At 43.9% G+C, this 26328-nt stretch overlaps 1 protein-coding gene across 2 annotated transcripts in view; it reads right to left on the reverse strand.

Annotated features, from left to right (window-relative positions):
- Positions 1-26260, reverse strand: part of FAM149A (family with sequence similarity 149 member A) — a 52120-nt gene extending 25860 nt beyond the window's left edge. Inside the window, exon 1 of one of the 2 annotated variants that reach the window (XM_055416434.2) lies at positions 20572-26260. In XM_055416434.2, the coding sequence (XP_055272409.2) occupies positions 20572-21266 (695 nt within the window). In that variant the 5' untranslated portion in view covers positions 21267-26260. Of the gene's footprint in view, positions 1-5430; positions 5752-20571 lie in introns of those variants that run through there. The other variant, XM_088832569.1, reaches the window with a different exon arrangement.
- Positions 26261-26328: the final 68 nt, after the last annotated feature.

Here is a 26328-nt window from a genome sequence, read left to right on the forward strand (position 1 = left end):
GTCCCAGGTATTCCTTGACCCCAGGAGCCCTTGGGCTTGCAAAAGCCAACCAGCCTTGTACCAAAAAAAAAAAGATAGTTTTAAAATATTAAAAGTAATGGAAAACTAAAACAGAAGAAATCTCTCAATTTTAAATATGGCATTAAACCTGGCTGGTGTAGTCCAGTTAGTGTTAATCATTAAAATGTCCTTTCAATGAACCTCTTAAAATATTTACTTTCCTCTAATCAAAATACGGTTCTAACAGTAAACTACTTCTGTTCTTTTATCAAAGTCATATTTTCCCACATGTTTTATATTAACTTTAGATATGGTAGTTATTTGAGGAAAAAAGTCAACTTTCAATATTTCTAACAGGGGCACCACTCTAGCATTCATTTAAAAATTTGCTTTTCAAATAAATGGTATGTAATTTTCAACACTTGTGTTTCTGAATGTAAATGGAGTTTTAAAAAATATTAATAGGATCAGTTTTTCACTTTGTTATATACTAAAGAACTCTACAACAAAGAGAATTTTTAACAAGAGTTAATTACTATTACTTTTAATTACTATTACTTTGTGTAGTTATCACTACACAAAAGTGAGCAATCATATATATATTTACAAGGGAGAATAACAATTATAGGATTTTTTTCCCTCTATTTATTGTTTAATAGTCATAAGTACAAGCAAGCAATCCTAAGAATAAAGCTGTTAAAGAAAAGGTAATGGAGAAAAGAATATAGACAAGCTTTTATGCTAATACACTGCCTTACCTCTAACCCTACCCAGTCATTTCCACATGACTCTATAACTCTAGATAAAATAAAAATACTTATGACATAAGAGACAATAAAAAATTGTATCAACTAGATCTGCTTTGAGCGTTATAAAATATATTCTCATATATAAGTTAATTTGCTTGTTATTGAGAAAGAATTTTAAACACCAGGGTGGTAAATTGGATAAAATATTATTATTTGGTAATATCTATAGAATAAAATAGCATGGATTAGAATCTTGCCCAGGCACTGACAAGGCTGTGTGCTTGACCAAGTTATTTCTCCAGTTGTTGTGAGACTTAAACCGGATGAATATGTGAAGTGTCTACATGATCAGGCCAGATAAATCACTACTTTGTTGGCATATGTCACTCGATAAACGCTGTGTTCTTATTTTATTTCACTTTCCCCAGCATTTCCTATTATATGCCTGTCCTGGTACTTTAGTTTTTTAAAAATATTTATATTTATTTACTTGGCTGCACCAGGGCTTAGTTGCGGCACATGGGATCTTTGGTTGTGGCATGCAAACTCTTAAGTTGAGGCATGTGGGATCTAATTCCCCAACCAGGGTTCAGACCCAGGCCCCCCGCACTGGGAGCGTGGCATCTTAGCCACTGGACCACCAGGGAAGCCCCTACTTAACTTTTTTATTGGGATGATCCTGATACCTTATTAAGTCGGACACGACTGAAGTGACTTAGCAGCAGCAGCAGCAGCACCTAAAATACTTCCTTTCACTTAGAGATGCTCTCTGTTTGCTGAAAGGATCCCTAGTTAGATATTAAATTAGTACCTCATACAAAGAGCATGCTTTGGCCCTCTAATCACTCTGAATGTTTCTGTTTAATACAAAATGAAAGTATCCTCCACATCCAAGATATTGCTGGAGAATTCTTTATCCTTTATAAAGAAAGAAGATTGACAGTTCTTAGCATAGCTGCTATCTCCAAAAATGACTATTTATGGAGGACCTAATCCACTCAAATCCACCTTTCTCATTTTGAGCTCTTCCTCTGCAACTGAAAGTTCCTTTTCTGTAATTGGAAGTTAAATTCACTATATCAGACTCGTGCCAGTTTGCTTTGTTTTCAATGAACAGTAATTTCTTCTTTCAAAAAATTCACCCTTTTTCTAAGGGAGCAAGGGGATATCTTTTCAAACTAAGAAGAAAGCTGTTTACAAATTGAAGAAGGAACCCATCTCTTCACATCACACCATATTCTTGCTCAGATCAGCATTCCTACTCATGTCAAAGTGTAGCTGAGGACAGGAGGACTGAAAGATGCAAGGATGCTGGGAAGGGGCAGAGAGCTGGAAAACAGATGCCTGAAAATGCTAGCTACCTCCACACCATCTCCCCAGCTCTTCTCTCCTCACCTCTCCCTGCCCCATCTTCTCTGAAACCCCTGTACTGCTGTGGAACACCTTAAACATCAGAGTTCAGCTGAATAGCAAATACATTTGACCACAAAGTTCAGAGGAATTCTGAAGAGGAATTTGAGCCCAACAAACTCAATGACTGCTCAAAGTCAAGAAGAAGAGAGGGTTGGAGCTGGTCCTGGGACCCAGGCCATCTAATCTGCAAGTCTCTCCTGGAACCACAATTTGCTGATACGGTGAATGAAGGATAAAACATATAAAACTGGCCATGTTTCTTTTCACAGTTTATTTTGAACTTTGTGGTTTCTCTGTCCTCTAACCATGTACTGTAGTTATATCAGACATAATACTGAGCATCTTTAATATCCTGTAAACTGTCAACTCCTCCGTCATCTATAGAGTCTAGGAAAGTATACACAACTTAAAGCATGTCTTATAAATATCTTAAAACTTTAAAGCGGTGAGACGTCTAGTAAGCTTGTATTACATGATACACAGACATATAAGAGTTTTACACTATTTCCTGTCCAATCTGTTTAAATTTTCAGTTCAGTTCAGTCGCTCAGTCGTGTCCAACTCTCCGCGACCCCATGAATCACAACACGCCAGGCCTCCCTGTCCATCACCAACTCCCGGAGCTCACTCAGACTCAAGTCCACAGAGTCGGTGATGCCATCCAGCCATCTCATTCTCGGTCGTCCCCTTCTCCTCCCACCCCCAACCTTTCCCAGCATCAGAGTCTTCTCCAGTGAGTCAACTCGTCACATGAGGTGGCCAAAGTATTGCAGTCTCAGCTTTAGCATCAGTCCTTCCAATGAACACCCAGGATCGATCTCCCTTAGAATGGATTGGTTGGATCTCCTTGCAGTACAAGGAACTCTCAAGAGTCTTCTCCAACATCACAGTTCAAAAGCATCGATTCTTTGGCGATCAGCTTTCTTCACAGTCCAACTCTCACATCCATACATGACCACAGGAAAAACCATTGCCTTGACTAGACGGACCTTTGTTGGCAAAGTAATGTCTCTGCTTTTTAATATATTATCAAGGTTGGTCATAACTTTCCTTCCAAGGAGTAAGCGTCTTTTAATTTCATGGCTGCAATCAGCATCTGCAGTGATTTTGGAGCCCAAAAAAATAAAGTCTGACACTGTTTCCACTGTTTTTCCATCTATTCCCCATGAAGTGATGGGACCAGATGCCATGATCTTTGTTTTCTGAATGTTGAGCTTCAAGCCAACCTTTTCACTCTCCTCTTTCACTTTCATCAAGAGGCTTTTGAGTTCCTCTTCACTTTCTGCCATAAGGGTGGTGTCATCTGCATATGTGAGGTTATTGATATTTCTCCCAGCAATCTTGATTCCAGCTTGTGCTTCATCTAGCCCAGCATTTCTCATGATGCACTCTGCATAAAATAAGCAGGGTGAGAATATACAGCCCTGACATACTCCTTTCCTGATTTGGAACCAGTCTGTTGTTCCATGTACAGTTCTGACTGTTGCTTCCTGACCTGCATACAGGTTTCTCAAGAGGCAGGTTAGGTGGTCTGGGATTCCCATCTCTTTCAGAATTCTCCACAGTTTACTGTGATCCACACAGTCAAAGGCTTTGGCATAGTCAATGAAGCAGAAATAGATGCTCTTCTGGAACTCTCTTGCTTTCTCCATGATCCAGCGGATGTTGGCAATTTGATCTCTGGTGCCTCTGCCTTTTCTAAAACCTGCTTGAACATCTGGGAGTTCACGGTTCACATATTGCTGAAGCCTGGCTTGGAGAATTTTGAGCATCACTTTGCTAGCGTGTGAGATAAGTGCAATTGTGCGGTAGTTTGAGCATTCTTTGGCATTGCCTTTCTTTGGGATTGGAATGAAGACTGACTTTTTCCAGTCCTGTGGCCACTGCTGAGTTTTCCAAATTTGCTGGCATATTGAGTGCAGCACTTTCACAGCATCATCTTTCAAGATTTGAAATAGCTCAACTGGAATTCCGTCACCTCCACTAGCTTTCTTCGTAGTGATGCTTTCTAAGGCCCACTTGACTTCACATTCCAAGATGTCTGGCTCTAGGTCAGTGATCATGTTATCGTGACTATCTTGGTCATGAAGATCTTTTTTGTACAGTTCTTCTGTGTATTCTTGCCACCTCTTCTTAATATCTTCTGCTTCTGTTAGGTCCATACCATTTCTGTCCTTTATCGAGCCCATCTTTGCATGCAATGTTCCCTTGGAATCTCTAATTTTCTTGAAAAGATCTCTTGTTTTTCCTATTCTGTTGTTTTCCTCTATTTCTTTGCACTGATCACTGAGGAAGGCTTTCTTATCTCTCCTTGCTATTCTTTGGAACTCTGCATTCAGATGCTTATATCTTTCCTTTTCTCCTTACTAGTCGGTACATTTAAGGCTGTTGATCTGGGCACAAGATCTGGGTCTTAGGGCAGACTGAAGGGCAACCACTGAACTCTACTGCACTAATTGATTCCTACATGAAAGTTAAATTAAGGCTAAGGTTTGGAAAGGTCCCTTGGAGGAGGGCATGGAAACCCACTCCAGGATTCTTGCCTGGAGAATCTCATGGACAGAGCAGCCTGGCCGGCTACAGAACAGGGGGTTGCAAAGAATCGCGAAACACGACTTCAGTGACTTAGCAGGCACGTGCACTCTCTCCAGTCACTCTATTCCAGGTCTAGGAAATGACGAGATAATCAACTTTTATTATTTTTTAAGTTGCCTCTTGGGAGTTAACTGGCAGTCCAGTTAACTGGACTTTCACTGCCTGGCTGGGGTTCCCTGCTGGTTGGTGAGCTGATATCCTACAAGCGCCCCACTGCAGAAAGGGGGGAAAAAAAACTACAAAACTCGATAGCCAACAAATCTCTGTCACTTTACTCTACAGAAATTCAATTAGTAATCAGTAACAGCAGCTTTCAAAATGTATATTTATGCTTTAAAAGACTGTCTGAAACGTGAAGGGGCTGGAATGCAGGATGATAAACCTCGATTTACACAAGCACACCCTAGAAGCAACTGAGGCTCTCTGCGCTCGGGACTGATGAAAAGTCATCTCATACGCCACGAATGCTCGTCAGACCAAGCGAGCATCTTGGCTCCCGGAGGCCGGATGATGTCAGCATGAGATTTCATGAATGGATGCCGAGGAACAGACCAGATGGATTCTGGCTTTGAAAGCAGTGGGGAAAAAAAAAAAAAAATCAAGCGCATGGCACAAAAATGCTATCTATACGGAGGCAAGTTCATGCCTTCTACCTTCCCAGATCAGGACTTACCCAATCACCATCAGCCTCAGGCCTGCGCTCGCGTCCTGTGGGCCGGGCCCGGAGCCCAGAGGCCTGGGCACCGCTGGGCGCTGCCAACCCGCACCCGCGCCCTGCAGGCGGCGCCCCCGCGCCCCGGGGGCCGGGGGTCCCCGGCCGCCCAGCTCTGCGCCCAGGCCCGCTAGCCCTGCACGTGCCTCTGCGGCGCCGCCGGGAACCGCGAGTCTCCAGGGGCGCGGCCAGGGGCGCTCCGGGCCCAGGCGGCGCGGTCCATGGGCACTGCGATCGCCGGGCACCCGGCGCTGCTCCCGCCTCCGGCTCCTCCGGCCAGATTCCGGCGCAGCGGGGCGACGCCTCCCGACCCGCGCCAGCCCTCCCCTCCGCCTCCGTGGCTGCCGCGCCCCTCGCGGAGGTCGGGCAGCGCCGGCGGCTGGTTCCCTGGCTGCGTCCCCGTTTTCCAGAGACTCGCGGCTCTCCCTGCTCCCACCAGCCGCCCAGGGCCTCGGTCCGTGCCCCCTCTCCCTGGCAGAGCACGCGTGCCCCCTCCCCGCTGCCAGGGGCCACCTTTCACAGTCCAGTGCCCCCAGCTTTGACCGCAAGCGTCCACCGCTCCCTGCCCTCTCTGCGCCTGCAGCGCGCACCGATCTGGCCTTCTCACCCCCTTCTCCAGGGCCAGCCCAGACAGGTGTCCACCGTCCTTAATCTTTAAAAATAGAATTTTAATCAACAGGAGGAATACGGAACCATTTCACCCACCCCTCTCCTCGCGTCAAAGGATTCCTAGTGGGGGTGAAGATAAGTGGAGGGAGGTTTAATAAAAAATGAAGTCTCAGCCTGGTAAAGGCAAGCTACTAATTAACAGGGTCTCTAGGTCTCATTGGGCTTCCCAGGTGGCTCAGTGGTAAAGAATCTGCCTGCCAATGCAAGAAACAGCAGGAGAGGGGGTCTGATCCCTGGGTGGGGACGATCCCTCAGAGTAGGAAATGGCAACCCATTCCAGTATCCTTGTCTGGAGAATCCCATGAATAGAGGAACTTGGCGGGCTACACTCCTTGGAGTTGCAAGAGTCTACAGCGCGCGCACACACACTCTCCCACACACACAGCACTAGGTCTCATTAGGCACCCGGATTCACTTCCTGTGCGGTCCTGTCTCTCCATCTTCAGAAGCTTTCTCTCATACTCCTTGTTTTGGTTGATTAATATGTGCTTGTTTCAGTCTTGACGTCACACAATGACACCAGGATGCGAGTCACCAGAGGCTATGCTGTGAAGCAGCCAAGTGGCCAAGCCACTGTTTTCATAAACTAAAAGAAACAAGAGTGAGCTGGCTGAAGTAAGATACATTGTCAAAGAAAGATGCCCAAAGGTGGGCACCACCTGGGGTGTGCCCTTTCTCACTAAGACGTTCTTAATAATTACAACGAATTATGGGGACACGGTCTGCCCTGGCCGTCTATTCTCCTGTGAGATCCGAGGCCTTCTAACCCTGAGCAGGTATAAAGAAGCTCATCTATTCCTCCTGCTGGAAGATAGAATGCCTCTCTCAGCAGGAAAAGGGTAAAAGAATCTGCAGACTTTTCTACTCTGCCATCATCCTCTTTGAGTCCCTATCCCTCCCACATGCCCAGCACACTCAGGCCTCTCAAGAATCCCCTAAAATGTCATCACCCCAGTCCTGGCCAAGTGAGGATGAGGAGCCTCCTCCTTGGGAGCATGTCCTCTGGCTCTGAAGACCAAGAAAGAGTTCTGCCAGCAGACCAACTTTGGACTTGAACTGCAACTAAAATTCTCCCCTGGGTCTTGAGCCCGCTGATCTACCCTGCAGGTATGGGATTTACCTATGCCACCACAATTATGGGAGCCAAGTCGTTAAAACGGAGTTGTTTGCATGCAATACTGCCACACAAGCACTAGATGGCACTCTTTTAGCACTTTGAAAACCATGCCGTTACATTTTAATTCCATTATGTTTTGCATAAGAAAAAGAGGAAAACAATAGAAAGGGAAAGGCTAGAGATCTCTTCAAGAAAATTAGAGATACCAAGGGAACATTTCATACAAGATGGGCAAAATAAAAGACAGAAACAGTACGGACCTAAAAGAAGTAGAAGAGATTAAGAAGAGGTTGCAAGAATATACAGAACTATTCAAAAAAGATCTTCATGACCCAAATAACCATGATGGTGTGATCACTCACCTAGAGCCAGGCACTCTATAGTGCGAAGTCAAGTGGGCCTTAGGAAAAATCACTACAAACAAAGCTAGTGGAAGTGGTGGAATTCCAGCTAAGCTATCTCAAATCCTAAAAGGTGATGCTGTTAAAGTGCTGCACATAATATGCCAGCAAATTTAAAACTCAGCAGTGGCCACAGAACTGGAAAATGTCAGCTTTCATTCTAGTCCCAAAGAAGGGCAATGCCAAGCATGTTCAAACTATTGCACAACTGCATTCATTTCACATGCTAGCAAAGTAATGCTCAAAATCCTTCAAGCTAGCCTTCAACATATGTGAATTGAGAACTTCCAGATGTACAAGCTGGATTTAGAAAAGGCAGAGGAGTCAGAGATCAAATTGACAACATCTGTTGGATCATAGAAAAAGCAAGAGAATTCCAGAAGGATATCTATTTCTGCTTCATTGACTATGCTGAAGACTTTGATTATGTGGCTCACAACAAACTGTGGAAAATTCTTCAAGAGATGGGAATACCAGACCACCTAACCTGCCTCCTGAGAAATCTGTATGCAGGTCAAGAAGCAACAGTTAGAACCGGACATGGAATATGGACTGGTTCAAAATTGGGAAAGGAGTACACCAAGGCTGTATATTGTCACCCTGCTTATTTAATTTACATGCAGGGTTCAGTTCAGTTCAGTTCAGTCGCTCAGTCGTGTCCGACTCTCCGCGACCCCATGAATCACAGCACACCAGGCCTCCCTGTCCATCACCAACTCCCGGAGTTCACTCAAACTCATGTCTACAGAGTCGCATGCAAAATGCTGGACTGGATTAAGCACAAGCTGGAATCAAGATTGCCAGGTGAAATATCAATAACCTCAGATATGCAGATGACACCACCTATGGCCGAAAGCAAAGAGGAACTAAAGAGCCTCTTGATGAAGGTGAAAGAGGAGAGTGAAAGGCTGGCTTATAACTCAACATTCCAAAAACTAAGATCATGGCATCTGGTCCCATCACTTTATGGTAAATAAGTGGGGAAACAATGGAAACAGTGACAGACTTTATTTTCTTGGGCTCCAAAATCACTGCAGATGGTGACTGCAGCCATGAAATTAAAGACACTTGCTCCTTGGAAGAAAAGCTATGACAAACGTAGTGTGTTAAAAAGCAGAAAAATTACTTTGCCGACAAAGGTCTGTCTAGTCAAAGCTATGATTTTTCCAGGAGTTGTGTATGGATGTGAGAGTTGGACCATGAATAAGGCTGAGCACCAAAGAACTGATACTTTTGAACTGTGGTGTTAGAGAAGTCTCTTGAGAGTCCCTTGGACTGCAAGGAGATCCAACCAGTCAATCCTAAAGGAAATCACTCCTGAATATTCATTGGAAGGAGTGATACTAAAGCTGAAGCTCCAGTACTTTGGGCATCTGATGCAAAGAGCTGACTCACTGTAAAAGACCTTGATGTTAGGAAAGACTGAAGGCAGGGGAAGAAGGGGACGACAGAGGTTGAGATGGATGCATTGGCATCACCAACTCAATGGACATGAGTTTGAGCAAACCCTGGAAAATAGTGAAGGACAGGGAAGCCTGGCGTGCTGCAGTCCATGGGGTCACAGAGAGTAGGACATGGATGAGTGACTGAACAGCAACAATGCTTTTGCAAGGTTTAGTGAATTTTCATTATAGTGCAGATATAGGTTTCCCTCATAGCTCAGTCGGTAAATTATCTGCCTGCAATGCAGGAGACCCAGGTTCGATTCCTGGGTTAGGAGGATCCCCTGGAGAAGGAAATGGCAACCCACTCCAGTACTCTTGCCTGGAGAATCCCATGGACAGAGGAGCCTGGTGGGCTACAGTCCATGGGGTCGCAAGAGTTGGACATGACTTAGCAACTAAACTACCACCACCACCACAGATACAGAACCTGGTTAGATCAGAAATCACTGTTTCAGTGAGCAATATCTAGTCTGTGTAGTCGACACAAAGTGTCACCTCACTGACACCCTCCATGGATGCTGCTTTCACCTTGGCAGGGAATTAGGGTCAGGGACCTACATACCTTACTCCCAAACCTCACAACAACCCTAAAAGGGGACTACTTTTTTGTATAGAAAAGGTAACCCTTTATTAAAAAGCAGTCTAAGCTAGAAAATGATATTGTACCAGCATAATTTGTCAGATGATTAATATTGCTATTTCTCTGCTGTGGAAATACTAAGTGTGTGTTTCTTTTCATTAGAAATTGAATATACAAGCTCTTCATCCATAAACATTTATATTCAATATTTCTGTATTCTTATATATAAACTGTGTCTTTGATGAACAATAGACACTTGTTGCTATAATATATAAATACAGAGGGGATTAAATCTGGTTCTTACAGCAGACAGGGCTAGGAGCTCCAGAAAATTCAAATCATCTAAATCCAATCAGGAATTAAGAAGATTTTAAGCTTGGTTTCAGTTCCTATGAGGCTGGTCTATTTCCAGTTTACCAAAACTTCAGTGTTGTTTTTTTTTTTTTAATTTATTATCCAACTCTTCTAGATGCACTCAACTTGTGGTTTTCCTAGAACAACCTAGTTTGTCACTGTTGGAAGTAGAATGAAGGAAATTTTTACACTGAAATATTGTATAACGTGTGATACAAATCTCCATTAATCTCCCAAGGGAATCTTCAGTAATATACACATTTTATCCCTAATTCTTTTTTTTTTTAATCTTTTTGCCACACTGAATGGTATGAGGGATCTTCGTTCCCTGACCAGGGACGGAACCCTCACTCCCTGCACTGGCAGCTCAGAGGATGAATCAGTGGACTACCAGGGAAGTCCCCCATCCCTCCTGCAATTCTTTAATGCAAGAACAACTTATTTACTTAATGGTGAAAACAAGATTGACCGCTGCTTTGGAGTCAGTTTGAGGCAAAAACAGAGGTTTCCAACAGGGACAGATAGATGGCTTATGTGTATTTGGATTTCACACACACACACACACACACACACACACACACACGATGCTAAACTCAAAGTGTCCATGTTAAGCAAAAGAGCAACATTAAATACATTAAATGGTAAAGAAAAGTGTTCCATTCCTAAACTGAATTTCATATTGACTTTGAATTCACAAAAATCACAAGCTCTGAAACATTAAGACACATTTCCATTTAAGGCTTCTTCTAAACCCTTAAGTGAAACGGCTAATAAAGGGAAAAGCACATTTTCCTCATTATATGAAGGGGGAAAAAAAAAGGTATTATGTAGTAAGGTGTCCCACAGAGGGTTGTGTTGTTTTTGTTTTTTATAACACTGAGCTGAGTTACTGTTGAAGATAAAATTACTATACAAATTGTCTATGGAGAAAAATTTCTTTTTTAACTTTTTTTTTCTTGCTTTGCTTTTATTTTAGTCAACTGCCTATTACATGTATTAATGTCAACTTTTTATATTGGGGTATAGACGATTAACAATGTTGTGATAGTTTAAGGTGAACAGCGAAGGGACTCAGCCATACATATCCATGTATCCATTCTCCCCCAAACTCACCTCCTATCCAGGTTTCTGCATAACATTGAGAAGAGTCCCCTGTACTATACTGTAGGTCCTTGCTGGTTATCCATTTTAAATAAAGCAGCGTGTACAAGTCCATCTCAAGCTCCCTACCTATCCCTTCCCCCATCCTTCCTCCCCACAACCCCCTGCAAATATAAGCCTATTCTCGAAGTCTCTGAGTCCGTTTTATGAGAACAATTTCTTCTTACTCACATCTCACCTAAAATCATGGTCCTTCACTTCAGTCTCAGCTGTGTGAAATCTGAACCAAGAAATTTAGGACTCATTTTATCAGTAATTCACATTTTAAAAATAGAGTAGGGAATTCCCAGGTGGTCCAGTGGTTAGGACCCTGTGCTCTAACTGTAGAGGGCCTGGGTTTGATTCTTGGTAGGAGAGCTAAGACCCTGCAAGGCTGGATGGTGCAGCCAAAAATTAAATTAAATTAGAAATTAAAAAGTAGAGTTTTACCAAGACTATCCCTTTCACCTCCATTCCCATATCTTTACTGTTGTCAATATTTATTTATTAATATAAGGCTTCTTCTAAACCCTTAAGTGAAACGGCTAATTGAGAAAATGCTAATGTGTACCTTTTCCCCTTAGCAAAGGCATATCTAATTGCTTCTCCTGTTATTTTTCCCCAGTAAGACAATGCTTGCTAATTATCTACCTTACTTGTACAAATAAAATATTTGATTTACTATTAAATATACACAAAATAATTTATGAGAAACACATACATAATAAAAGAGAGATGACAACAGTTTTGCTTTAAAGAAAGGAAATTCTTTAAAGAAATTCTAGCTTTATAATAAAAATAATTTGTTATCTGTGCCTCAAAGTGGACAACAGTACACTTTAATTTTTGTCTCCTTATAGTATTACTAGGAATATTTTAAGAAAGATAATTTTAGTTTACTTATTAACATGATTTTTATTTTCAAACTAATTTTTATTGGAAAGAGTACAATTTCTTAGAGTCAGTTTTTTTCAGAAAAAATACTACCGATTTCCTTAGAAATAGATTTTAATCCTTATTACCATTTAAATTCTTTAAAAAAACTTGGCTACATGTAAGCGTGGGTGATAAAAATTGACTGCCTGAATTGAATCTTTCATTTCCACATATTAACCATCTGAATGAGACCATTTATAATCCTTTCTGTACCTCAATTTGTTCATATGTAAATGGAAATAAAATTCCTTCCTTGTGTGTGTGTTCTGGGGATTCATGATAATGACTATAGAATACACAGCATTTGGTACCTGGTAGACAAGGAAATACTAGTCATTATGCTAAGAACCTTGGCTTCATAGAATAATACATATTTGAGAAACAGTCACAAAACTAATGCTTTAAAGCAGTGAAACACTGTACCATAAGGAAGGTGCCTGGCCAGGAAGTTAATGAGGGCGGAAATCTATCCAGCCCATCATTGGAAAAGTGCTTCTCTTCTTATTCTCATGGGCCAGTGGAGCCCTGAATCAGCCTCTCAGCACCAGGGAGTTCCTAGAGGATGTCTTTCAGGAAACTGATGCAGAAGCACAAAATGCAGACCTCAGGGGCAACAGAGGCTGACTGATGATGTTACGAGGTAAGGGATCAGAGGGCGCCGATCCTTGTATACAACCTAGGTGGGCTGGTAGAATCCCCGAGGAAGGCTGTGTGGTGTGGGTTGGCATCCTCCTGGAAGTCCTGTGATAGAGAATGTTGGTATGAGAGCAGTGGGCTGCCCCCAGGGCCTCCCAGAAGTCCCACAGAATTAAGCGGGGCGACCCCTAACTGGAAGGGCCTTTGTGGATAAAGGCATGGGACCTGGGTTATTATGAAGGACAAGATTATGGATATCTCAGTATATTCAGCAGTAACAGAGGTTATTAAAGAACAAGTGGGCTCCTTCCCCACTGATGAATGCCCTGGTCTTATGTAAGCCCCCAGAACGAGGCTCAAGTCTAAGATAAAGATGAGAGCAATCCCCGATAACTGGGTTTTCATTTCCACCAGGGGAAGAAAGTGAGTTTCAAATGTAAATTAAACTTAAAAAAACTTAATGGGTCATAGGATTCCCTCCTATGGGACATGATTCCCTCCTATGCAATTCAGAAGGGATTAATACATCTGATCATTTATTAATGGTAAGTCAGGGATCTTTCCAAAGAGACTACAGATTGGCAATAAGAGAAGAAAGCACATCATGTCTGTAAATTTCCTCTTAAAAGTTCCTTTAAAAACAAAAAAAACACATGATCTGTACTTGCAAGTTCTGCCTTACGAAAGAAACAACTGCCATCGAGGGCTGTGATTGAGCTCTGACGGAATGCAGCATTGGTGTAAAACTTAAAAAAAAAAAAGCATTAAGAGTGAGAAACCTCCTCCTTCTGGCCACAGGTTATATCCCCACAGCCAGGGCTCCCAAAGACACTGTGACTAGAGCATATTCTTGACTCTAGATTATTTGAACAATCATTGAAAGCACTTCTTCTTTTATTAGAGGATAATGTTCAAACATTGCTTAGCCCTGTATTTTAGGAAGAGTTAAAATGCCAGTGTGGTCATCTGGCTGTTTTTCTCCCTCCTGGTGTCCTGAAATTTGCTGTTCATTGTGGTTTACAAGTGTTTAAAGTCTGCTTCAGTGCCTCTCAAGCTAACATGTGCTACATACGCAGTCACTAAGTTGTGTCTGACTCTTTGCAACCTCCCTGCAACCCCAAGGACTAATGTGTAGTCTATTAAATTTTTTTTTCTATTCATTGTGGATGTTATAACTTTATATAATAAAAATAATTATAATAATTATTATACCATTATATTATACTATATATAATAGTATAATAATTATTAGAAAGCAAAATGGAAAAAAAGATGCACAAAATACAAAGTCCAAAAGTTTTATCAGTCAATAGACATAATGTTACTCTGTCAATTGCTAAAAACTTTTCTAAACATTTATTCTCTCATTCTTTCTCATTATTCATTCTCATTATTTCTCTCATTTTTTCAAAGGTTATTATTTTTTATATAATATAATTTGGTAAGGAGTTTAATGATTTTTATTTATTTTTTTGCCACACCCCGTGGCATTCAGGATCTTAGTTCCCTGACCAAGAATCAAACTAATGGCCCCTTCACTGGAAGCATAGAGTCCTGGACCACCAGGAATTTGTTCTTACTTTCTGTACTTATCATGGAGTGGAAACCGGTAACTGCTAACATACCAAGTGTTACACACATTAGCTATTACATTAGAAAATGTTCAATATGTGTCTTTTGAACATACAGCAGAAGGACATAATAGCTCAAGTTCAGTTTTTGAGCCTTCAAGTAATAAAGAAGGTAATTCAAAACTTAAAAACCTACTGTATAAGATGTTAAGAACAAAATTCTTTTCTTGGGTTTAAGCAAATGCGAGGCATGAATGCCCAAGTCAGGTTCATTACTATTTTTTAATGAAATTTATGGTCATCTGACTGTAATAGAAAGTAACAGTCAAATGACAATTGTCTACTGAGCACACCATTCATCCCTGCGGGAATGCAAAGTCCCAGCAGAAAGCATTACCAACTCTGGGAAAACTCCAAGACAACAGAACAGAAATGCCCAAGACAATTATTCTTAAATGACATTTAGGGACTTCGCTGGTGGTCCAGTGGCTCAGACTCCAAGCTCCCAACACAGAGGGCCTGCATTCCATCCCTGGCCAGGGAACCAGATCCTACATGCCACAACAAAGATGCTGCTCCTACATGCCACAATTAAGACCCGGCGGAGTCAAATAAATACTTTTTTTTTTTAAAAGAGGGCTTTCTTGGCTTTCTAGTGGTTAAGAATCTGCTTTGCAATACAGGGGACACTGGTTCAATCTCTGGTTCGGGAAAATCCCACATGCCACGGGGCAACTAAGCCTGTGGGCCACAACTATTGAGCCTAAGTGCAGCAACCACTGAAGCCTGTGTGCCTAGAGCCCCCTGCTCTGCAACAAGAGAAGCTACTGCAATGAGAAGCCCACACTCCCCGCAACTAGAGAAAAGCCTGAGCAGCAACAAAGAGACAGCACAGCCATAAATAAATAAATATTAAAAAAATACATAAGTACATTTAAATTTCCTCTGGATTTTTTACAAGATTAGGAACATACGAAAGTGGATATTGTAATGAAAATATTTTCATTTATTCATTTAATAAATGTTTATTAAATGCCTTTTGTGAATGTGTGCCATCTTAAATGTCACGGGACAAAGAGTTTACAGTTTTAAAAAGATATGCTGTACATATAAAGAACACATCACCGAGTAGGAATAGCAAGGGCTATATGAAGTATTGGCCATGTATGATTTGATTTGTGAGGCTACTGGTTACTCTGCAGTGTCTCTAAACACTAAAAGTTTGATCCCCGGGTGGCAAATACATTTTCTTCTAGATACTGTACAGCAATCAGTAGTAATGCTAATTAAAGTAGCCTTTATCTTCTGTTAAGTTTTGCAGGGAAAATGATGAAAGATTAGAGTGTACTTTTATTTGTTCTGCTCAGAGGTTAACGTGTCTGAGACGTTATGCGGGAGACCCGGGTTCCATCCCTGGGTCGGGACGATCCCCTGGAGAAGGAAACGGTAACCCACTCCGGTATTCTTGCCTGGAGAATCCCATGGACGGAGAAGCCTGGTAGGCTACAGTCCACCGGGTCACAAAGAGTCGGACACGACTGAACGACGGAACGGAACAGAATAACTGCACTAAAAGATTCCATTTACTACAGTCAAGATGATAAATATAAATGAATTTTTGTCACTCTTTTCTTCCCCTGGAATGTATTCTTCAATGAAACATACTTTTCTATTTTCATTTATGTGCCAAGAAGTAGATAAGAATCAGATGCACTTAGTCACTCAGTCATGTCTGATTCTTTGCAACCCCATGGAGTATAGCCTGCCAGACTCCTCTGTCCATGGAATTCTCCAGGCAAGAATACTGGAGTGGGTTGCCATGCCCTCCTCCAGGGGGATCTTCCCAACCCAGGGATCGAACCCAGGTCTCCCACACTGCAGGCGGATTCTTTACTATCTGAGCCACCAGGATTATACACATTTCTCTATGTTAGGCACTTAAAATATTATTTCAATGAATTTTTGGAACATCCGGATGAGAAAAGCATCATTATTATCTTCATTTTATCAAGGTGGAAACTGAAGAGCTTGCCCAGAATTACACAGCGAGCAAATGGTTTGAGACTGGAATTCAACTCATTCGATTCCTGCCTGAGTCCTGAAGAGTCACCCCAGCTCTGGACTCACATTAAGTCCCTGCATTCTTTTTCATTGGCAGTCAAGTTCACAAGTCCTGCAGGCAGCTACTGTGATATTTCCACACTTATAAGACTTTAACAAGGGAAGTCAACCACTCACAAAAGCAATGACTATATATTATCAGCAATAACTCCAAAAAGAGAGAAATACTGTCCAACCACATGAAGTTTAAATCTACCAATCTTCACAAACAATAGTTCTCTATCTGACTATCTGATCTACTGAGAGAACTTCTTCTATTCGCAGACAAAGAAGGAATAAGTCCTTTTACAAGGTGATAATTGCATAGATCAAACCAGAAATGCAAAAGGAGATAGTGATGAGGGATGGGGAGACAGGAAACCACTGTGAAGGAGGGACAATGTGTATATGAAAGACACAGGGAAATGAAGGTGAAGTTGACAAGCGCTGGTTCACACACCTGGGGGTGTGGGAGAGTGGGGTAAAGGAGGCAACTCGGTACTTCTGCCTCTGGTTTAAACGTGTCACTGGAAAGAGTGAACCCCTCTTCTGTCGGCTAGTCATTCATTTAATCTATGAATCCGAGATCAAAACTTACGCTATTACACAGCACCTTAGTGAAAAAGAAAAAAGGCTCTGAATTGAAAGAAAGCTTGCATATGTCCCCACTGAAATTAATTTCAGTATTTTTAATTTTAGTAAAGGCCAAGAACAGAATCAGGTCAAAGGTAAGATGCATAGATCTTCCAAACAATATAAACTGTGAATGAGGACTTTTCTTTGTAAATGAGTGGTGGTCTTAAAATTAGATTAACTTTCTCAAGATTTTCTTTCCTTTGTTTGACATGTATCTACATTCTCTTTAGTTATGCTTTTTCCCTTCTTCCCTCTCTTATTCCTACTTTAACCACCTTCTACTCTTCACATACCTGGCTTGAGAAAACCAAATATATGGTTTTATTATTAGTTAAGTGGGCTAATGATTAACAGCAGCTATCTGAAAACAAATAGATAAGGTGAAAATTGTTGTGCAATTTAAATCCATTGTTGAAGGATGTTTTCTTATTCAGTGTTATAGTCAACCCAGATGTCCAGGAGGGAAAAAATACATTTCAAGATGCAAAAGATCTGTAAGATCGAAAGAAACATTTTCTTTCTTTCGTCCCCCTTGTCCCTTTGTAAATTTCATGATTAAGAAAAGAAATGAGGCATGAATGGAAGGGAATATGACTATTTGTATGTGCAAAAGAAAAAAGCAACCAACTAATGTACTCAAAGTGTTGTAGGGTGTTTCACAGAGAGAACAAACAAGCATAAATAGGAAGATCCTTGAATACATGTATCCATGCCTATTATTCCTCAAAGCAATTTTATAAAATTCAGTGTCTGCCCTTTCAGGACAATTGGATATATCTGCTAATGCAGATTCAGTTCAGTTCAGTTCAGTTTAGTCGCTCAGTCGTGTCTGACTCTTTGCGACCCCATGAATCACAACACGCCAGCCCTCCCTGTCCATCACCAACTCCCGGAGTTCACTCAAACTCATGTCCATCAAGTCGGTGATGCCATCCAGCCATCTCATTCTCTGTCATCCCTGTCTCCTCCCACCCCCAATCCTTCCTAGCATCAGAGTCTTTTCCAGTGAGTCAACTCGTCGCATGAGGTGGCCAAAGTATTGCAGTTTCAGCTTTAGCATCAGTCCTTCCAATGAACACCCAGGATCGATCTCCTTTAGAATGGACTGGTTGGATCTCCTTGCAGTCCAAGGTACTCTCAAGAGTCTTCTCCAGCACCACAGTTCAAAAGCATCAATTCTTCGGCGATCAGCTTTCTTCACAGTCCAACTCTCACATCCATATATGACCACGGGAAAAACCATAGCCTTGACTAGACGGACCTTGGGTGGCAAAGTAATGTCTCTGCTTTTTAATATGCTATCTAGGTTGGTCATAACTTTCCTTCCAAGGATGCAGATTAGCATACTGTAAATAGTGCCAAATACAGTGTTATTCAAAAAAGTATCCATTGAGCATTTTTGGACAATGCTAACATAGACTAAAATGTTCAAGAAAGAAAACCACACTAGTGCTTTCACTGGCCCTACTGAATGTCTCAGTGCCTGCTGGGAGAAAGGACTAAGACTAGAGTTCAAGATCAGTGTGTATATCTGTTTGCTCATAAAACATTAATTGCATAAATGTTAAGGACCAGTAGCCAATAACAAAGGTCTAATTCCTTAGGCATACGTATTCTAGCCACTTGCATGCATGCATGCTCAGTCGCTTCTGTCCAACTCTTTGCGACCCTATGGACTATAGCCTGGCAGGCTCTTCTGTTTGTGAGGATTCTCCAGGCAAGACTACTGGAGTGGGTTGCCATGCCCTCCTCCAGGGATTCTAGCCACTCATCCCAAATGCAATTGATTTTCCTTTAGGGGGAAAAATCAGTTAATTCATCTATTTCATAATACAATAAGTGAAAAGAACTTACTACTTAACTGCTTATTTTAACACTGAGATGAGTGTCACACGGCTTTGTGAAAATAGTTATTTGAATTTTGAATGACTTAGAATCAGTCTTAATGCCAAAGTTTTCCAGTCCATTTTTGTGGGCAGAGGAGAGCTTTTCGGCTAGCAGGCCTGACCGTTCTTCCTTCACTAGACTACAATGAAGAAATCTGCATCCAGGAAAGGGACTTCCTGGTTTGTGCTTGACCGTTTCACTACATTTGCCCTTGACTGTATCCTTTTGTGAAATTCAGAAGGCTGAACATCTTTACATCCACTTCAGTTCAGTTCAGTCGCTCAGTTGTGTCCGACTCTCCGCGACCCCATGAATCACAGCACGCCAGGCCTCCCTATCCATCACCAACTCCCGGAGTTCACTCAAACTCATGTCCACAGAGTTGGTGATGCCATCCAGCCATCTCATTCTCTGTCGTCCCCTTGTCCTCCCGCCCCCAACCTTTCCCAGCATCAGAGTCTTTTCCAGTGAGTCAACTCGTCTCATGAGGTGGCCAAAGTATTGCAGTTTCAGCTTTAGCATCAGTCCTTCCAATGAACACCCAGGATCGATCTCCCTTAGAATGGACTGGTTGGATCTCCTTGCGGTACAAGGGACTCTCAAGAGTCTTCTCCAGCAGCACAGTTCAAAAGTATCAATTCTTCGGCGATCAGCTTTCTTCACAGTCCAACTCTCACATCCATACATGACCACGGGAAAAACCATAGCCCTGACTAGATGGACCTTTGTTAGCAAAGTAATGTCTCTGCTTTTTAATATATTATCAAGGTTGGTCATAACTTTCCTTCCAAGGAGTAAGCATCTTTTAATTTCATGGCTGCAATCAGCATCCACTTAAGAATAGCTATATCTTCTGCTCATTAATAAAATTTGCCTGACTTCTGACATCCACATTTTACAAGCGGAATGTGTGTGAGTTTGTGTGCTGAGGGAAGTGTCTCCCAATTCCCACTGAGATGGTCCCCATGAAGTCAGTCAGTGTTTCCAGAGTATCTCAAGGCCCCATAGGAAGAACGCAGCTCTAGGATACAAGATATAACAAATCCATTTGTGTCAGATGATGTTATGCATACATAAATTAACTCCATGTCTCATACCAAAAAAAAAAAAAATCCCACTTAAAAGGATGAGAATTGGAGCTGATCTTTGAAAAAGGGGGAGGCATGAGTCTCACCATTTCTTAAAATGAGAGCTGCCAGTGTAGGTATTGGGTTACCTGCACAACTGTTAATCCTGCATCAGAGAGAAGGACTCAAAGGCTCCTTTCTAAGTCCTTAAGGAAACCAGACTCTCAAATGATCTAAGAGGGAAGGCTTCAGCGAGAAAAGAAACAAAATGTTGCCCTCCTTTCCTGCAAGCCCTGTTTCATCGTCTCTCCCTCTCTGATGGTAAACACCAGAGGATTATCTCCCAGAAAGCTGAGCGCAAGCCTGTCACAGCCTGTATTTGAAAAGAACAGAAAGCCAAGGAATCAGGACCCAAGAAAAGTGCAAGCAGGGTGATCCAGGGGAGTTAGTGGAAGTGATGCAAATAGCGCCGTTCTGTAACCGGGTGCCCGGCAAGGTGGCTGTGGCAGGTGGAGGAGTGGGGTCCCCAGAAGGACCTGCCTGGCCCCAGTGGGGCTACTCACCCTCGCCAGCCGTCGTCCGAGTCGCTATCCGAGGCCCACTCCTCGCCGATGTCCGGCAAAGTGAAGAACAGGGTCTTGGGGCCAGGCCCGGGGGGCACCCGAGCGCTGGGCTCTCTCTCCCCAGGGCCGGCGGGGCGAGGGTTCCGCGGGCTCGCGGTCACACTGCTGCTGCTGCCCGCCGAGCCCCCGATGGACGGATGCGCCTCCCAGACCGCGCCGGGGCCCGGGGGCGGCCGCGCCACGACCACCGGGTGGGCGGGGGAGCCCGCCGAGCTGCGGCCGCCGCTGGAGGGGGCGGGCGGCAGAGCCAAGGGCAGGGGCGAGGACCGGACTTTGGCTGCTCCCGGGCTACTGGGCAGCGAAGCGGGAGTCCGCACCGCCTCGGCCGGGCGGCCGGCGACGGAGACTCGGGCGTGGGGGGCGGCGAGCAGGGGATGGAGCGCGGCGGGCGGCGGCTGCAGCAGGACCGAGGGCCCCCGACAGCTGGACGGGGAGTCGGGAGCCAGGGCCGGGAGGACGGTCAAGGTCCGGGCCGCGCTGAGCGAGGTGCCCGGGCGGGAGCCCGCGGCCCCCGCGGCAGCAGCGCCTCGCGAGGGGCTGGAGGAGGCGACCGGCGAGGGGGCTGCAGGGGGCGCCGTCGAAGTCTTGAAGATTTTGGCAAAGAGAGACCCAAGGTCCAGCACCGCGACCTTCATGTCCTGGCCCTAGCAACGCCGTCCTGGCTGTGGCCCGAACCTCAAGTCCACGCGGAGCCGGGCTGCAGGGCTCCATCCACCGCCGCCCGCAGGGCTCGGGACGAGGCGGCCCTGGGCCCGGGGGTCCCCTCTCGTCGCGCACCCCCTGGGGGGCTGTTCTGATGCTCTCCTCGCGGAGGAAACCCTCCGGGCGCTCGGCCCCGCGACTCCTCGGCCTGCCCTTCCCCGACGCCGGGTTGGCCGCCCTCTGCGGTGAGCAGATCCTTCTCAGCCCAAGGCTGCTGCGAGACCCCGAGGGCAGGGGTCCCGGTGCCCACGGGGGGCGACTCCTGCAGCCGCCGGTGCCACCGCGGGCGGAAGACTCAGACCCGCCCCTCCGGCCCCCGAAGAGACCCCGACGGGCCCCCGGGACGGCACAGGCGGTTGCTAAGCTAAACAAAAACCCGGCTTAGCTCACTGCTAATTGGGCCCCAGACTGCAGCCTCGGGCTGCGTCTACAATAGACACCTGGGTCTCCTCCTTGACCCTCGCCTTAAAGGAACACTCTCCCAATTTCTCCGTCACCCTTAGAACTTCAGATTCGCAGAACTCTGGGCAAAATGATACGAAGTTTGAACACAAACCTGGGAATCATAACCCTGATTCCAAAAGATCTGGGACTTAGCCAATCAAAGGCCAAAATGAACCATGGCCCGCTCTCTGATAGGAGGGAAGGTTAATAAGCTGTATTCAGATCATTTCTAGAGTATGAGCTTTCAGGGTTTAAGCCCCTAATCATCGGATTGATTTTGAACACAAGTAATGTAACTTGAAGGGAGAGTCCGCCCAAAGGGTCATTGCTGAGTGAAGCTTGATTCAACTCACCCAGTTCCTTGGGAGCTGCACTTGTCTGCTGCCACCTCTCTGGGTTTCTGATTTTACAGGTCAAGGACCTTCTGAGAAACCTCTTAAGATGGATCCCCAGTAACTTAACTCATAAAATACTGATGTGTAAATCCAACTCAGTTGTGTTAAGTAATAACAGTTGCAGTGTTGTCTGCTCTTTCCCTAAGAGAGGAATTCCTGTTGAGGTCAAATTAAGTTGAGCACAGAATCAAAACAAGGGGAGTGAGTCATATATATGATATATATTTCATATACAGAGGGCAATAATATAGGAGCAAATCACCCTTCTCCATGAACAGCAGGGAATTCACCCACCTGTCTTCAGCTCTCTAACTTTAGTTATTTCTATGCTTTCGTGACTAACCACTTCCCTTATTGCACAGGTCTTTTTTTTTTTTTTTTACATACATGCTATTATTGTATAGCTGCGAAGTCATGTCCAACTCTTTTGAGACCTCATGAATGTAGCCCACCAGGCTCCTCTGTTCATAGGATTTCCCAGGCAAGAATACTGGAATGGGTTGCCATTTTCTTTTCAAGGGATCTTTCCCACCCAGGGATCGAATTCACACCTCCTGCATTGGCAGGCAGGTTCTTTACCACTGAGACACCTGGGAAGACCACTTTAAATAAAAAGATACTGTAAATAAGGCCAGCAGAAAAGTTCCTACTCTTTCAAGTCCCAGCCTTGAAGGTAGTTTGTATCTGAGGTGTGCTTGCAGGTATCCTCTCTGTTATGGGCTGAACTGTGTTCCCCACAAAGATATGATGTAGTCCTAACTCTGTGTGTGTATGTAGCCTTAAATGGAGATATTAATAGGATCTTTACAGATAAAATCAACATAAGACAAGGTCATTAGCATGGGCTCTAATCCAATACCCTTAAGAAGAGAGATCTCTGAACACAAACACACAAGGAGAACATCATGTAATGACAGAGGCAGAGGTAGGAGTGAGGCAGCTGTAAGCCCAGGGGTGTCGATCTTTGAAGGCCAGCCCCTGGAAGTTAGGAAGAGGCAAGGAAGACCCTTTCCTACAGGTTTCAGAGGAGGCTTGGCTCCACAGGCATCTGTTATCAGAATTCTAGTTTCCGGAACTGTGATGGGAAACATTTCTATCATTTTAAATCACCCAGTTTGTAGGACTTCCCTGGTGGTCCACCTTGCAATGAAGGGTGAAAGTGAAAGTCGCTCAGTTGTGTCCTGCTCTTTGCAGGAGCAGACCTCATGGGCTATACAGTCCATGGCATTCTCCAGGCCAGAATACTGGAGCGGGGAGCCATTCCCTTCTCCAGGGGATCTTCCTAACCCAGGGATTGAACCCAGGTCTCCCACACTGCAGGCGAATTCTGTCCCAGCTGAGCCACCAGGATACGTGGGTTCAATCCTTGGTTGGGGAGTTAGGATCCCGGATGCCATAGAGCAACTAAGCCCATGTGCCACAATTGCTGAAGCCCACATGCTCTGGAGTCCATGCAACTACTGAGCCCATGCACCACAATGAAAAGATCCCACATGCTGCAACCAAGACCTGATGCAACCAAAATAAATAAATTTTTTAAAAAATCACCCAGTTTGTGACACTTTGTTATAACAGCCCTAGGGAACAAATACACCATTGGGATAGTAGTTAATGTTTGGAATGCTTCATGATCATAGGATCTTTCTGGTACCTCTATGGAAGTCTTCAGTGGGTGTGCTGCTGCTATGCTAAGTCGCTTCAGTCACGTCCAACTCTGTGCAACCCCATAGACGGCAGCCCCCCAGGCTCCTCTGTCCCTGGGATTCTCCAGGCAAGAATACTGGTGAGGGCTGCCATTTCCTTCTCCAATGCATGCAGGCATGCTAAGTCACTTCAGTCATGTCCGACTCTGTATGACTCTATGGACAGCAGCCCTCCAGGCTCCTCTGTCCATGGGATTCTCTAGGCAAGAATACTGGAGTGGGTTGCCATTTCCTTCTCCTCAGTGGGTGTATTTGCTCTAAAAAGCTGGCTACAAATTAAAATAATTATCATAATTGTCTAAAAAAAATCTACAGGGAGGATGGCAGAAAATATAAAAAGGACAGAAAAAAATATCGTGGTTTAAACAGTGGATGTAAGAACCTTCTGGTCAGCCAGCTTCATGAAGAAGGCACAATGGATAAATGATTGATCGTTTTGTTTGAAGGTCCTTTGAAAATGGCAGATAATTGCAAACATGATAAACAATTCTACACAAGATGCCAGGTCTTTTATACCCATTGTTCATCTGTCAACAGTCTTTCAGACAGATGTTAGAGGCTACCAGGCTTTTCTGTTAATTACCAGTAGCATGTCATTCTTAAAACATGAGCCCCGGGTGATGTACCATGATGGCCTGGCTCAGGCAGAGTAAGGAAATGAGAGTAGATGCAGCAAATCATCCTTTCTAATTTTGCCAGTGTTGATTTTGGATAGACTTTATCTGAAATGTCAAAGCTGTGTTTTCTGTGATAAAATTCTCCTGCTTAAGTTGTTTAATTAATTGGTTTTCTGATGTATATAATGATGCTTGGCTACATCACTGAGAAAGTATTAGGAAGTGATGACCATGTTGCTATGTAGAGATATTATGTTTTGGAAACCTGAAAGTTAAAACAACCTGAGGAATTAATCTGTTTAGGGATTTACATTGTCTCAGCGTGACACCACGGTCAAGATTCTATAAAGAAAAATACTATCAAATCTGATTTTATAGAAGAAACAACTAAACTTCTGGGCAAGAAAAGGCATTTGTTGATTTGACAAATATTTAGCTTAGCACCTGGGTGGAGACGGTACAGTATGGAAGCCTCCGGGGCTAGACTTCCTAGTTCACACCGTCTCTGCTACTGGCCAACACCCATGGCTCTCTGTTTCTTAGTTTCTTCATCTGTAATCCCAGGGTGATAATGGTTTCTATCTCAAATAATGGGACTTGGAGAGTTACATTAACTGACACATGCTTGGGATGTGATATGATCCCACAGGATAAGCTCTCAGTGGATGTTGGTTTTTCATCACATGTGATACCAAGTTACACTGAGCGGATCCTCTTTATCTCAGCACAGCTGAAGCCCAGGACTCAGGCAGCAGTGCCTGCAGTGCATCGCCCTCCAGCGGAGCACAGGAAATTCATGCATGTGGTGGGGCTGCTGGGCTCGAGGGCTTCAGGTCTCACCAGGAGGTCTCTGTCCGCTTCAAGGGTCTGCACGTCCAAGTTTGTGCTTAAAGAGAACTGGGAGGTACACAGCAGCCTTGTGCCTGAGAGTTTGATTTGGTATAAAGCCTCAGTTTTAGCACATAATAACTTTGTGCAAGATTAATGAAAGGGAGCCAGAACCTGTGGAGTCCTCCTGGGTATAAATCCTTTCTGTGTTTGTAGGGAAAGGTTTCTTCAGCCTCCTAGAACATCCCAGAGTTCCAAAAGGCTAATTCAAGCCCCTGCTAATCAAGGAAGTAGATGGGGAGACAACGGAAACAGTGACAGACTTTAATTTTTTGGGCTCCAAAATCACTGCAGATGGTGACTGCAGCCTTGAAATTAAAAGACGGTTGCTCCTTGGAAGGAAAGTTATGACCAACCTATACAGTGTATTAAAAAGCAGAGACATCACTTTGCTCACAAAGGTCCATCTAGTCAAGGCTATGGTTTTTCCAGTAGTCATGTATGGATGTGAGAGCTGGACCATAAAGAAAGCTGAGCGCCAAAGAATCGATGCTTTTGAACTGTGGTGTTGGAGAAGGCTCTTGAGAGTCCCTTGGACTGCAAGAAGATCCAACCAATCCATCCTAAAGGAGATCAGTCCTGAATATTCATTGGAAGGACTGATGCTGAAGCTGAAACGCTAACACTTTGGCCACCTGATGTGAAGAACTGACTCATTTGAAAAGACCCTGATGCTGGGAAAGACTGAAGGTGGGAGAAGGGGACGACAGACGATGAGATGGTCGGATGGCATCACTGACTCAATGGACGTGAGTTTGAGCAAGCTCCGGGAGTTGGTGAAGGACAGGGAGGCCTGGCGTGCTGCAGTCCATGGGGTTCCAGAGAGTCAGAAACAACTGAACTGAACTGAACTGAATCAAGGAAGTGAAGGAATTTGGAAACAAAGGAGGAACAATCAAGAAACAATCCGTTCCGTTCCGTTCCGTCGCTCAGTCGTGTCCGACTCTA

Source organism: Moschus berezovskii, chromosome 26, assembly GCF_049115385.1.
Source record: "Moschus berezovskii isolate FMDL1 chromosome 26, NW_MosBer_1.0, whole genome shotgun sequence".
Classification (NCBI taxonomy): Eukaryota; Metazoa; Chordata; class Mammalia; order Artiodactyla; family Moschidae; genus Moschus; species Moschus berezovskii.